At 45.4% G+C, this 14,364-nt stretch overlaps 1 protein-coding gene across 2 annotated transcripts in view; it reads right to left on the reverse strand.

Moving 5' to 3' along the window:
- Positions 1 to 1,339: 1,339 nt before the first annotated feature.
- The window catches only part of acss3 (acyl-CoA synthetase short chain family member 3), a 36,105-nt gene continuing 23,080 nt past the window's right edge, over positions 1,340 to 14,364 (reverse strand). For both annotated transcript variants that reach the window (XM_080022510.1, XM_080022509.1), the window contains exons 10-16: positions 6,045 to 6,140; positions 5,541 to 5,604; positions 3,793 to 3,874; positions 3,211 to 3,333; positions 3,032 to 3,131; positions 2,752 to 2,927; positions 1,340 to 1,889 (exon numbers count right to left, since the gene is read on the reverse strand). In XM_080022510.1, coding sequence (XP_079878636.1) covers positions 1,806 to 1,889; positions 2,752 to 2,927; positions 3,032 to 3,131; positions 3,211 to 3,333; positions 3,793 to 3,874; positions 5,541 to 5,604; positions 6,045 to 6,140 — 725 coding nt within the window. In that variant the 3' untranslated portion in view covers positions 1,340 to 1,805. The remainder of the gene's footprint in view (positions 1,890 to 2,751; positions 2,928 to 3,031; positions 3,132 to 3,210; positions 3,334 to 3,792; positions 3,875 to 5,540; positions 5,605 to 6,044; positions 6,141 to 14,364) is intronic.

The following is a 14,364-nucleotide window of genomic DNA, read 5'->3' on the forward strand; positions in this document are numbered from 1 at the left end:
AATGAATAAGTTATTACACCACTTTTAAGTTACTCACCAAAATAAGCGCAGAGAAAACGGATGCTATTTTCGCCAGAGTATTGCCAGAATATTTCGCTGGTATTAAAAGGCAAATTATTACCCGTGTGTCGTCTTCTGCCTGTACCAACACGATCAGCTCGGTCGTCAACTCTCACCTCATGCGCTTGCGCGTCTGCCCTATTGGAGCGACCAAGATCCGCCGGCAAACAAACAAATGCAGTGTGTGCCGGGCAGTCTGGCCCCGTCCGGGGAGCCGACCGCACCAACACCGAGCCACTAATGTCATTAGAATTGCTTGGCGGCCAAGGCCCTCCGTAGAGGGGCCCGCACCGCCCAGCGCACACCGCATTTGTTTATGGTCCCTGATATGGGGACCATGTGGGACAACATTAGCCACAGAAATGCAGGGAAATCGTGAACCCGCTTGTGATTTCGAAGTTTGAAATTGTGACACCCCTACTTTAAACGTTAACTTTTTTTGTTTTTTTTGTTTTTTTTGTTTTTTTTGTGCTGCTGCTGACAAACCCGTGACACTCTGGATGTTGTGTGAACGTGCTGTGAAAGCCCCGCCCCCGCTCCCCCCGCCGGTGAACCGACCCCATTGCATTTTCCAGCATCCCCATCCAACTCTCAGATCTCTCGCTCCCCCCTCCCCCTCTAGTATGATTTAAAAATGAAATGAAACAATGCATTCCGGGACACGGTGGCGGTGGCCCACCCCCGAGAAGCACTTTTTTGATACGACCGCCTCACAGCTCTGGCCAAGGGCGCAGACGCGTGAAAAAAATATATAAAAAAATACGTTGTTTTTTTTGGGCTTCACCACTGGAACATTTCACTCATGCCAAGCAGGCCTTTTTCTCCCGGAAATAACTTAAAAGACGGAGCGCTTTAGCTGGTGTTGTGCGTGGAGTTTACATGGACACGTGGCAGTGAGGCGACCCGCTGACGTTCAAACCTGTTGCTTGCTGTGAATTACGTTGGTGTACGCGTTCAGGTCTTCTGTTTGTTCGTCCGTTTGTTCGTGGGAGTTTCCGGGGCAACCCGCTGTACAGCACCGTCTGTCTCTCCAGTTACTTAGACTGACAGCACAAAAGGCTTCTTTTTTCCTCCCTTTCTTCCTACATCCACTACTTGCACGAACGATGGATCTTTCTTTTTTTATTTTGTGCCCTTTTTTTTTTTTTGTTTGTTTTATTTATTAATTGTACTTTTGGTCAAAACTAAGTGAGTGGTGAGCAAAACTAATTTTCATTGTCAATAAAAACAACAACAAAAAAAAAATAAACCTGTCAGTGAACGGTGAATATCTGGGGGGGTCTTTATTGTTTGGCGACGGTTTGAAAACCTGCATTCCACAGAAATCCGTGAATGTACAAAGCGCGACAGTGAACCTTACAATTGGCTTTTTCAACTCCCTTCGTAATTAAAATCACATATAAATGTATATTATTAGTCTTCACTACCCGCTACAGATTTAAAGACCAATTAATGGGTCTCTAAGGCTAAGGTTAAGGTTTTTAAGTTTCATACCATGGTCTGGAAATATGTCTGGAGCTGCCCGAGAATTTCTCACAATGTAGAGCCTTCTTCTCTCTACGGACTGGACGGAAAGGAATGGAAATAAATCCACTTCCTGTTTTGCATAGTCCCAAAAAACACGCTCTTATCGCAGCTCTATGCCACACGGAGAGTTAAAGACGAGGAGTTTCCAAATCTGCCAGGCACTGTAGCGACCGACACCCTGTCGTCTTCCTCCGTCCCCTCACGCAGGAGGTCAGAGGTTATTGTGGTTGGGGCCTCATGGCCCTGTGCACCTGCTGCTCTATGTCCTTGAACACCTCTGGGTCCTCAATGGTCGGAGTGATCTGCGGAAATAAGAAACATTTCATTCGTCAGATTTGCTGTTATACATTCATAAGAGCTTCATGAGGCCTATATTTGACAGCAGTGAAAATGCTCAACAGAAGCAGGACAAAAACACTGAAAAAAGCTGTGGAAACGACGCGCTTTAGAAAAAACTGAAGAATAAAAAATAGCCTAGCAAAAAGTATATAGAAAAATTGCCAAATATACATAAATTGCCCGAAAATACAGAAAAAAGAAATAGTCAAATATATAAAATAATTTACAGAATATACCAAATCCGATATAATGCACAGAGTAAATGATTATGGGGTATAAGGGGTAATATATATTATGTTTATATAACTATAAATTATCACTACATGCTAAGTGGTTGAACGATGTTATTGTATTAATAAATAAAGATCTGAGTGCAGATTTAAAGAGGTACAGTGCAGCAGAACATGTCTTCTGAGCTGTTCTCTCATGAAACACATCATTCAATCCTGGTCAAAATATCAACGTCTCTTTATGTGATCAAATCTTACAGACTCAGACTTAGCGCCACCTAGCGGTTGGAATCAGCGCAAGGTACGCGAAGAGAGGATTCTGTGGTAGATAAGTACTTTTAGTCGCTCTCTGAGGCACAAATAAAAAAATATATAAGGGTGTTTTTTTAATATATATATAAAAATGGGATCCCAATCAGCTGCCCTGAAATTGACAATTTTTTTGGGACGATTTTTCTAAATCTCAAACCAGGGGATGAAATTCTGATTGTAAGTTGTAAGTCAAAGCACATTCGCCATTTGCGATTTATTAATACCACCCCCCGACTACCCCCCGTTACTCGAGCTACATTTAAAAATACAAATTCCAAACCACCTTGTAGGCCTTGCCGTTGACCAGGTTGGCCAGGGTTGAGCGGGGGATCTTCCCGGAGCGGGTCTTGGGCAGCGCTCGGACGAACAGCACCTTCCTGAACGCCGCCACCGGCCCGACGCTCTCCCTCACCAGCTGCACCACCTCCTCCACCATCCGCTGCTCCGCCTTCTCCACGTCTGACGCGCACACGCACACGCACACGCACACACACACACACACACACACGTTAAAATACTGTCTAGGGGTTGAGGTATCAGGTATTGTGTCGAGGGCCCCGCACCGTTCCTGAGCACGCAGAGCGCCAGGGGGACGTGTCCCTTCAGAGCGTCCTCCAGACCCACCACCGCACAGTCCACCACCCAGGGGTGCTGCAGCACAGACTGCCACGGGAAGAGAGTTTGATTTAAAAAAGGCAATAGAAAACGATTATGTTGAATCAGGACTCCAGCCTCGTCGTACCTCCTCCAGCGCCCCTGCGGAAAGCCTGTGTCCCGCCACGTTGATGACGTCATCCGAGCGGGACATGATGTAGAGGAACCCTTCCTGGTCCAGGAAACCGGCGTCCATGGTGTCGTAGTAACCCTGGAGGGACATTTCGGCAGAGACCTCATTCAATCTAGCAGCGAAGATCTGAAATGTGCCGCTTTTCTGCAATGGTTATGAAATAACGAGAAGAAAAATAGAACATTTGGAAATGTTCATAGACCGAAAATATGTACGAAAAATGGAAAAAAACTAAAAAACACACTATTCTTATTAAATTATATTGTGTGCCATTATTTTTTATCTGACAAATTTGTCATCTGATTTGGCACAGTAAAATAAAAAAATAAAAAATGTTAATAATCATTAGAACAGCAACATCCTGGCATATTTGTGTAACGCACCCTTCTACCACTAGATGGCCACCTCTAACAGCACACACACGTTCTATCTTTTCATTATTAAATCAGTTATTACACAGGAAAATTAGATGTGGCGCCTGTCTGCATGGAATGACTCGCAGTTAGATCAGGCATTCAGGTCCTGGGGCTAACTTACAGGGAACTTGGTGAAGTAGAGCTCCTTGAACAACTCATTGTTCTGCCACAGAGACAAGGCTGCACCCGGCGGAAGGGGAAGTCTGCACAAAGTCCAGAGTTTGAAAAAGTTTCATTCGTCAATGCATAATGTCACAGCAAGTTTATGTCGGCAATGAAGCGCTGAGTCTCCATACCAGTTCTCAGCAGTGGAGATAAAATAGCAGAAAATCCACATAAAGTGACTCAATAAAGTGAAATGGAAAACAAAACAAACAGAATCAAGATATATTTCCAAATATTAAAATAAGTATAACAAATGAGGGAAAATTCGGCCTTAATATAGTGATGAGGTAAATACAATGGCATTGCTATAAATGAGGGCTGTTGAACGATTAAAATAGTGAATCGTGTAATTAATCACGATTAATTGCGATATTCAAATTTCCGTTTACAGGTGGACAAAAATGCATGAATGACTTTGTTTTTTAAGCATTAAAAGGTTATTGTATTCACATGTTATTAATGCCTTCACTTTGACAGCCCTACTTTAAATGGCAGGGCAGTACAATGAAATATCATCAATAAATCATCATGCAATACCGTACATATCATATTGTTATAACTATTTTGTTTTTAGACCCTGGTACACACATTATATGTTAAGACATCTTTTTATATATGTATGCTTATATACTCATATATATTGCCATTTTTTCCAGCCAATTTTGTAGCTTTGTTGTATATTGCCATTTTTCCTATTTTCTTTTAGGTTATTTTTATGTTTATTGCATATTGCCAATTTTAATATATTTATTATATTTATTTGTACTATATACAAGACTATTATTATTGGCTATATCTACATAGAATCTAGATACATCTCCGGGAATAGTTTTTTGGGGGTGTGTGGAGGGGATATGGTTGTCAGTCTAACTTGAATCAATAGAGATGTGTCTCTGTCGTGCAGGGATACTGTTACACCCCAGCAAAGAGTCTAGACTGGAGAATCCCAATCCCCCTGACCCCTCACTGGGACCCCGCAGGGACCTAGGGGTGTTGGGTGGCCGGGGTCCCCGGGTTGATGTTGACACCGGTGATCCCAACTATCTTACAGAAAACTGGTCACATTTAGGATGTTAGTCCAAAGAAGACGTATATTATATTTGTAATAACACTTGTAATTGTATGCAAATATGCAAAATGTTCTATTGTTGTTTCCTGTCTTTATTGTGTATTTTTATTGTTCATTTGCAGATTTATTTTTATTGTTAATTTGTAGGTTAATTTTTATTGCAGATTTTTGTTTACTTCTTTTTAAATGCATATTCCCATTTTTTGTATATTTCCATCCATTTTTTCTATTTCTATTTCATTATTATTGCCTCTTGTTTTGATGTGAGCTTTTTATTGTTTATAGTAATGTGTCCTCTTTCCTGTAATTGCTATATATTGATAGAGGTTTCCTGTTGTTTTCCTTCTTATTTATCTCTCTATCCATCCATGGCCCTGTGTAAATAAGAACGGCCCTTTCTTTAATATTCAACAGAACTGAGGTTCCAGTCCGTCCTGGTGTGTTTGGAATGCCACTGATGCTTATCCTCGTATGCAGCTCGTGAGTGGATTTCATCCATAATCCACGCTCCGGGTTTAACAGTTTACAGCCTCTTGCAGAGAGCAGGTTTAGTGGAATTCGGGAGAAGGATTGTAGATAACGCGACCGAATGAAACAATAAAAAGCCACTGAGCTGCTACCAGGGAGCAGCTCACCTCACCACGATGTTCCCCAGAGTCTGCGGCAGCACATCCCGCATGTCGTCGTCAATCACTTTGACTAAAATATACACAGAGCATACGGAAAAACTACAAATATTAATCTTTTTGAACTCCTGGATAGGTCTAAAGTATGTAAAGGAACTTAAGTAAATATCAATATTAGTCTTGCAATAACTACTTATAATTAGAAATAACTAATGCAAGTGTAAAAGCTCCAGCACAATAAAACTCTGAGAGAATACCACCTATTAACAGTATTAAAATGGTCATTTTAAAAGGGGAATACCACCCGTTTTAAGAATTAAAATGGCAATTTCAGTTCCACAAATTTGGGTGGAATTCCCCTTTACAAATGTATTTCCAAATGAGCAATAAAACAATTCACATCGAGGGACACAGGAGTGAAGAGCATGGCCAGTGGCTGAAGCAAGAAAAACCTTGTTAGAAAAAACCAGTATGACTTGAGACGTTTGGGACGAGGCGAGATCTGTGTTTTACCATCGTAGCCGGGCACGGGCTTCCCAGCCTGTCCTGCGGGGGGCGTGAGCGAGTTCCCTAGACCGATGCACGAGGAAGTCATGGCCGAGCCGGTCTCTAGGAGAAGAGGGAGAAGAAGAGTTTGGTTGACACGAGGTAACGCTCGAGCTTCGCGAGAGGACGCGGCTCGTCCTGCCGACGATCAACGGCAGCGTCTTGGCATTGAAGCCATCTCGTAATCACATTTAAGAGGTGCTTCCCTCTTCTCATCTCTCCGCCCTCCATTCCCCTCCATCTACACTCCGCACGCCAAGCCGCACCATCTCGTCCAAAAAGGGCCCCGCTGCGGGAAACTAGGTGAAGCTGCTGCCGTGAGCAACATTAACCTACATTGCACGAACCATGACAGCTCCTGTGGGGGGGTCTCTCTCTCTCTCTCTCTCTCTCTCTCTCTCTCTCTCTCTCTCTCTCTCTCTCTCTCTCTCTCTCTCTTCTCTCTCTCTCTCTCTCTCTCTCTCTCTCTCTCTCTCTCTCTCTCTCTCTCTCTCTCTCTCTCTCTCTCTCTCTCTCTCTCTCTCTCTCTCTCTCTCTCTCTCTCTCTCTCTCTCTCTCTCTCTCTCTCTCTCTCGACACAAAGCCAAGCCGGTCTGATCGCGACCACAAAGGAACAGATGTAACCAGATGTAACCAGACTGTCGGGGGAAAGATCACATCAAGGAGCCTACATCCAAACCCGCACAGCCGCAGCCCTAGTTTCTTTGGCTCCGGGTGTCAACAGATCTTGCGGGAACCCCGAGAGCGAAGGCTCTTCCAAGAGAACCAGTCCCAATTTTTGTAAAACCTGACAGCTGCGACTCGACAAGGCCCTTCGCTGCCTCCATCACATCTTTCCCCTCCGCCGCGAATAAACCGTGCAGATATAGAACGCAGAGGCCCGGCGCCCGGAACTACAACTGGCCGGGTCTTCAAAGAGATGGAGATGTAGCAACGAGGGTGGGGATTGAGCTGTCAAATCAAGAGGAAGACGGCGCTGAGAAGTCACCCCCTACTCGGTGACCCCTAAAGTAAAGCTACGCCCCCGGTCGTTCATCACCGACCGCAGGATCAGGCCCTTCCTGCCGGGTTCAAAGCCCACCGCTTGCCACCCACCAGCCTCAGCCCCCAAGCAGATGCCCGGCAACGCAAAATAAATGTTCTCAAAACTTTGGCAGCATTTCCGCAGACCAGGACAACTTGTGAGTGGTGATAGATCATTCATTGACCAATCGTCGCCTTGACTCGCCCTGCTTAGGTCACTGACAGACGATTAGGTTTATGACAGCTGTACACTGCCAGCCATTTATGACCGTCATATCCCAGACCAAAGGCTAAACGGCTCTTAAAAGCTGCCGGCCTAGATTCTCGTCGTCCACAGGACGGTGCTTTGAAAGCTCTCTGGAAGATGCCAGTTGGCGAGGGCCGTGCCAAATACGGCGAAGTGCGACACCGATGGTGCCGCCGTTCAAACCCAGCTTTTTATTGCAGATGCTTTGGATCAACTCGGGTCATTCAGCAATTAAGGTAGGTTGTCGGTAGGAAGCTGTGCGACTCCCTGTTTCTAGTCTCCTACTCAAGCTCACGTTACCAAGAGAGCAGATATGGAGACGTGCAAAAGAGTCAATGAAACCCTGAAAAGCCCGATGAAATGCACCATTTGCAACCATTTTCTTTTTTTGGTGTAACATATACAACGCGATTTAATGTTGATTTTAAGGCTTAACGTTGTGCCCCACTGAACTGCAAAGAAGCTGAGTGAGAAGCTGCAGCAGAGTGGTACGTTTCTCAATCACAAAGTGTTTGGCGAGGTTGTGCTGTAAACACCTAAAAAAGGATGTGAACCAACATTTTAATTAAAGCCTAGATTGCAAAACAGTAAACCCATCTTCTATGTTTTGTTTCACCCTGAACTCTTTGGGACCCATCCCTGTTTCGAACGTACTGCATATGGGCATCACAGAGTCCATTAAACTTTACCCCCACCATGTTGTTTTGGGACCCCTCCCAAACAGGAACCAGTGGCCGCGCAAATTTCACTCCCTGTGGTAACAAACACATAGCGCGTGAATAGCGGACGGATCGCTTTGGAGACTGATGTCGCTGAGCCAATTCTGAAGGTAAGTAATATACATTTATATTCCCGCCTGAGAGAGTCGGCGGGTCCTCTACAAAAACCTACGCTCTGCTAAGATCCCCGTCTAAAATAGGACGGCGGAAAACAGACACGGTCCAAACAGCAGGAGAGAGGCAAAACAGGCAGAAACACCAGGACCGTCTGAACACAAAAATGAGTCTAACACGCCGCACTCGCTCAGTGGGATCCATTACCTGTCTCTCTCTCTCTCTCTCTTCCTATCTTTCTGTCTCTCCTCCCCGCTCTCGCAAACAAATCAATCTTGGCGGCGCTCATTGGAGAGCCGGGCTCAGCCCGGTGAGAGGCGGCTGGAGTGTGATGAATGGGCAGACGGGCGCTGCGAGGTTCCACTCAGCGTGGAGACGAGGGGTCTCGAGGAGGGGGGGGACTCTATACCTTTGTATGGGTGATTGGAGGGGAGGGAACATCTGTGTAAACAAAGCCCTTTTTTCCTTCTTTCAGTTTCCCTCTGTCCATCACGCTTCTCATCTAAAAATGGTGACGAGTCTCCACCGTATCAGTCTCTGTCTGGGACACGGCCGGACACCCCCTTCTCTCAATAAGTCGTGGACGGGTGCGGTGCCGGTCTTCTCGGACGTCCGGCATAGGCGTGCAGCTGGGAACCGGGAATTCCGGTTTGGACCCCTCGTGCAATCAGGCCGTTTCTTCGATCCTACTTGTTTCTAACGAACCACAAGACCTGCAGCATCGGGGTAGGAAAACGCCGAAAATGCGTCCGTGAATAACACCCTTGCGGCACACAAAGCCAGGAAAGGGTTTGAGACGACACCGTTAATGACTCGCAGTGTGTACACATTCAAGCGCTTGCGGGATGCTCTCAAAGTCCAAACCGTTGCCAACACTCTGGGAACAGCCAAAGAAATGTGCCACCCCGAGGTGCTTTTCAAAAACAACGTCGCTCGGGCTTGGAACCAGTACGACGCTGCGTACCACTCAATGCCAAAAATTGGATAACGCTGCTCCAAGCCTTCGACAGCTTGGCAAACAGCGCAGAAGTTAAGGGTCTGAATCCCTGATGGACTTCTCTGGCTTGACAGTCGATGGCGGCGGCCTCCAATAAACACCTAGAGTGTGGATCCTCGACTCCAGGAGCCGCAATTAAAGAGCAGTAGGGTGTGGCCGCCGCCTTTCCGCCGCCCCGTAATGAGGTGGACTGAGTGACTGCGGATAATTGCGCCGGGCCACATGAGGCTCGGTGGCACCGATTCCCCATTAGCAGCTGCAGAAGGACGGACTGGCTCGGAGCCAATCTCTTAAGAAGAGATTGAAATGCATTCTGAAGAGCGTCTTAATAAGGGAAAGCTGAAAGGGACCGGTATGAGTCCGCGTATGCGGGTAGAGGCGGCAGACGGGAAAATAAATAGGAGACCGAACTGAATCCTGGAAAATACACTTTTTTTTTCCCTCCTGAAGGACCAGTGTAGTAGATATTAACCTGAGGTGGGTTTTTTTTTTCTGTTTTGTTTTTGTACTGACCGAAATAAAAACACATTTCAATAAAAAAATGTAAATTTTAGAGAAAGAGGTGTTTACGAGGAGGATTTTCCATCATTTCTCCAACATTTCCGAATGTTTTTGTACTGGAAATATTGAGGTAAATTCACGCTGCTGGTTTAGCTCTTTAAAAAAAAGGTCCCTTTTACATGACTCAATCAAGACAACATGATTAAGTCCCCAGTTGGATTTCTGTCTCGCTGAAGAGATGAACTATTTAAAAATCATAATTTGCTCTCTTGACCATTGATTACTGCTTTTATCTGCTGAATATTTCAGAGGGCTGGAGAGACGCAGGAAATTGAAAATGATTTATGACCAACTGCAGTGGTCATTGATCCGTCCATATATATATATATATATAATTTTTTAACCAGACCCGCAGTTTTCCGCTTGCTCTTATATTAGAACCATTCTCCTTATTAGAACTGTATTTATTGACTGTTGTTATTGTACTAGTACAACTGTACTACTGTAATACTGTTAGTCATCCTTACTTAAACATGGCTGCCGCCCAATATCGTTAATGTTAAATGATGATAATAATGTAAAATGATGGATGTTCATATTAGAGGTGGCCCAAGTGTCAAATAATGAGGTAAACTAATGACAAAATAATCGCTACGAACCATAGGCTCAGGCTTCCGACCGCTCTGAACGCTCGGTTTTCAAAGGTTTTTTCTACTCTCTGCACGAGCTGACGTCAGCTCGTCACAGATTTCTTCATATGGTCACCTGCTCCATCCGATCCGCTGTGCGTTTCTCCAAACAAAACCAATAAAAAATAGCGTGTTTTTATTGTAGATGCATTTTAGTTTATTTTCCGAGGTTTACATGCCACAAAAAATCCCTGCGCGCGAGACTCGCGGTGCTGTGTCTCCCACAAGCCTGGAGCGCGGGAACCAAAGTCGGAACTACATTTTCAAATGTCTTGAAGGTCTTGTGGATCTAATATGAGTGAAGATACAGCGACTGGATTGATTATTTCTCGCCTCCGATGGGTTCAGGAACGGATTTCGGTGGACTGACAGGGTGAAATCAGTGAAAGTTACGGACTAAATAGAACCAAGCCCGGAAGCCATGCTCAAACGCCATTGGCTCACAGAACTCATGGCCTCAGGAGGGTGGCTCCACCCACTGAAACAGCCCGTTTTCAGACAGGCTGGATTGGAAGCGCGTTAGAATGCCTGGAATGCATAACCTGAGTGGCATCTTCCGCCAAAAACTTCAAAAACATGTTTCGGGGACCTCAGAGACCATATATTATCTCGGTGAATAGGTCCACTTTCAGTCCATCCCAGAATCCCTCAGTCTGTCGGCTCTCTCTGTGGGTTTAAAACCTGTTAGTGAGAAAGCCAAGCTGAAGGTCAGACACATTCTCGACGTGAGGAGATCAGAGCCGCCCACTGCCCAAACAGCACACGGAGGATAGAGTCTTCCGTGGGGTCTTCCCCTTATCCACCTCACACCAATTTACGAGGGTGAGACGGGGAGAGAGAGAAAGCGAGAGAGAGAGAGAGAGAGATAAATATCTCCATCCCACACGGCAACCTCTCAACCGGGCCACACGGCGGGGGAAAAAAACGCGGCCACCGCGGCGGTTGCCGGGCAACACCGCACGGTGACATCAGCAACCTTCGTCGTCCCCACCGAGCGCCCCTCGTCACAATGTCGCTGGGGTCTTAAAATAGGCACGCGGGTTGCTATCAACCCTCAAAGCAGCCGGCCCCTTTCACATAAAGACATGCTGAGAGAGGGCGAGAGATGCATAGGTACGTACTGGAGCTAAGGCCATGAACATCGGCTTCCTGAATGCCAAAGGAATGAGGGCAATCATTTTGACGGAAACGGGGACGGGCGGGAACGAAAAGAGCAGTCATATGGCGGGGGTGAATGGTGGGATGGGAGGCCGAGAGAGAGTGAATCAGCGCTGTGAGGCTGAGCGGTGATGGGTTCCACTGCACACGGGAGTAACAAGCGCACCAGTCACTTCCACTTCACCTCCAAAACAGGAACTAATCTGCAGGAGCCGCTCTCCACAAGAAAAGAGAAAAAAAAAAAAGAAACAATAACGCTGGCACGATGAGAACTAATCACCCGCCGAATTGCCCCAAATTATTTCTAAACGGCTGTTTGCATGATTGATGAATTTTTTCCAGCCAAGGAACAGGGAATTTCTCCCTAATACGTGACATGATATCGCAGGTCGGATTTGGGGAAAATCAACCCAAATCAGTTTTTACTCCCCGGAATCAGGAATTCGCGGCACGGCAGTTGAAGGTTTCTTCCCCCCCCATTTTAAGCCTCCATCATGGTATAATCTTGTAATAGCACTGTAACGATTAGGGCTGTCAAAGTGAACGCGCTAATAACGCGTTAATAATGTCTTAAAGCGTTTTTAACGGCTTTCAGTTTTTTTCTGACGGCATTAACGCATTTTCCTTGTTTGACCCTTCCGCCACTTTACTTACACTTGTGTTACAAAGGAATAGAGCGACGGCGGCTTGTTTATGGTGAAAATGCCTTTAAATTCATTCTGATAAACATTTCTGAGGTTTCTGTTCCCAATAATCAAATCATGGTCCATTATAGGGCAACATTGACAGTTTTAACTCTTTGGCCTTGAACACCTGTTGTAAAACCTTTTCTATCTTTTTCAGCACACATGGATTTGACACTAAACCTGTAGAAATCTGTAAAAAATACAAGTTCAATAGCGCTCGGACTGGGTAATAATAGGACATAAAATACTATGTTGCACAGCTTTCAGATTTGGAAAGTAAAAGCTCAAAAACCTTTATTTTGCAATCAAAGGGCCAAGGATTGGACCTAAATTGACTGCTCCCATGACCAAAAAAAACGATTGAACTTGTTTAATCGTTGTTTAAAAAAACCTGTTTCGTTTTGAAATTAAAAGGCTTTGCAACAAGTAGATTCGATCTTCGTTCGCGTTCACATGACAAAAAAATCCATTGAACTTGAAAAATTGAGCCATGTCATTTGCAGACGGTCCATAATCCGCCATCGAAACAGCGAGCGACTCTCAGCGCTGATCAGCCCCTCTCCTTTGGGCGTCCGGAATGCCATACTCCTCCCTAGTTTTCAGTCTTCCAGGATCTAGAGGGCGGCCCTCACGCCCTATCAGCATCAAGTGTTTGGTGGGGGCGGGCCGCGCTGCCTTTTATCCAGTGGGGCCGCGGGGGCGTGTCAGTAGCAGTGTGTGCGTGCGGGAGAATGTGAGGCACTGGGAGTCGGGTGAGAGGTCACGGCAGTGGCCGGTGCTGCAGCAAGTACAGCGATAAAATGATCGTAAATGTGATAATATTTAAATTAATCGCCTCGTCAACATGCCAAACAGCCGACGGCCCGTCGGGAATCTTACCCAATCTCCCGATGAGCCACGCCGAGCGCAATGTACTGCTTTTTAAATAGAAAAATCTTTCTTTAAGGTCAAATTCGAGCAAATTTAGATATTGTGATACTAGACAACTTGTGTGATTAAACGCGCTTTATTATTTTAATCGTTTCCCTGGTAATTATGCATGTCTACTTATTGCGATTAAGAGCCATTTCATTCACCTACTCTAATTCACATTCTATTTGCTGCAACATTTCCCCTTATATTCAGAAGGAAGCATGACCATGGAATCGGATGACTTCACAAAATGATCATGATCGCGGTCAGCTCAAATAACTACAAAACAATTGTGACTGGTCTCGCAAATATTGAATGACCAAATCTACAGTAAGACAGCGGGACCACTGGGAAGAGATGGGACAATTCCTAACACACTCCAAAACAAGAAAATACCCATTATTATAATTACTATTATTAATAATAATAATAATAATAATTATAATAAATATAGCTGCAGGCAGCAATACACAGGGTCCAGTTTAGTCGTGTTGGGTACATGTTACAGTTTTCAGGATTCTGTGAAACACAGCATGGTTTTCCGAGTTTACGTTGAACGCGGCACAGGCTCCCCCGGTCCGTCGTCTCTCTTGGTTGCTCGCCTTGTGAAGCGACCCTCCAGAAGACAGAAACAGGACTCACAGCATACAGTATAACGTTTGTTCATGATGTCACAAAGAGCCTCGCTTCAGAAACGAATCGAGGTACGCCATAATTCTTCAGCTGCCAGTTCATTTTTGTCGGTTTTTCCATGAATTCCTGCTCAAAATGTAGAGTGATACGGATCAAACTTTAACCACGAGATGTCTGATACGTCCCGGTTCTGACGAGACCTCAGCCATGTCCGTGGGTTCGTCGAGCCCTGCGGGCTGGACCCCTAATAGCAGTAATAATAATAAATCCTGAGTCATGCTTTTTGGTGTCTTTGTTGTCAGATGCTTAGTGCCGCGTCGGGTTCCCCCCAAACCGCGCCCCCCACTCGCTCACTCACAGATGGAGCCTCCTTGCTTTCTTCCTCTGCTTTCTAGCTACTGATCACAGCTTTCATCTGCTGAATGTTGCATTCGAGACGGGGAAGGAGCTCACAGGCCCGCAAACCGAATTCATGAGCAACCACGAGTCGTAATTGATAACTTCTTACAGTTTCTGACAGTGCTGCGGCTTCTATACATGGGAGTTTATAGGCGCCATCTGGGAACAGAAGAGGAGCAGATTTGTCACCATAATCGGATGCAAAAGCA

Source organism: Zeus faber (genome assembly GCF_960531495.2).
Source record: "Zeus faber genome assembly, chromosome: 21".
Lineage (NCBI taxonomy): Eukaryota > Metazoa > Chordata > Actinopteri > Zeiformes > Zeidae > Zeus > Zeus faber.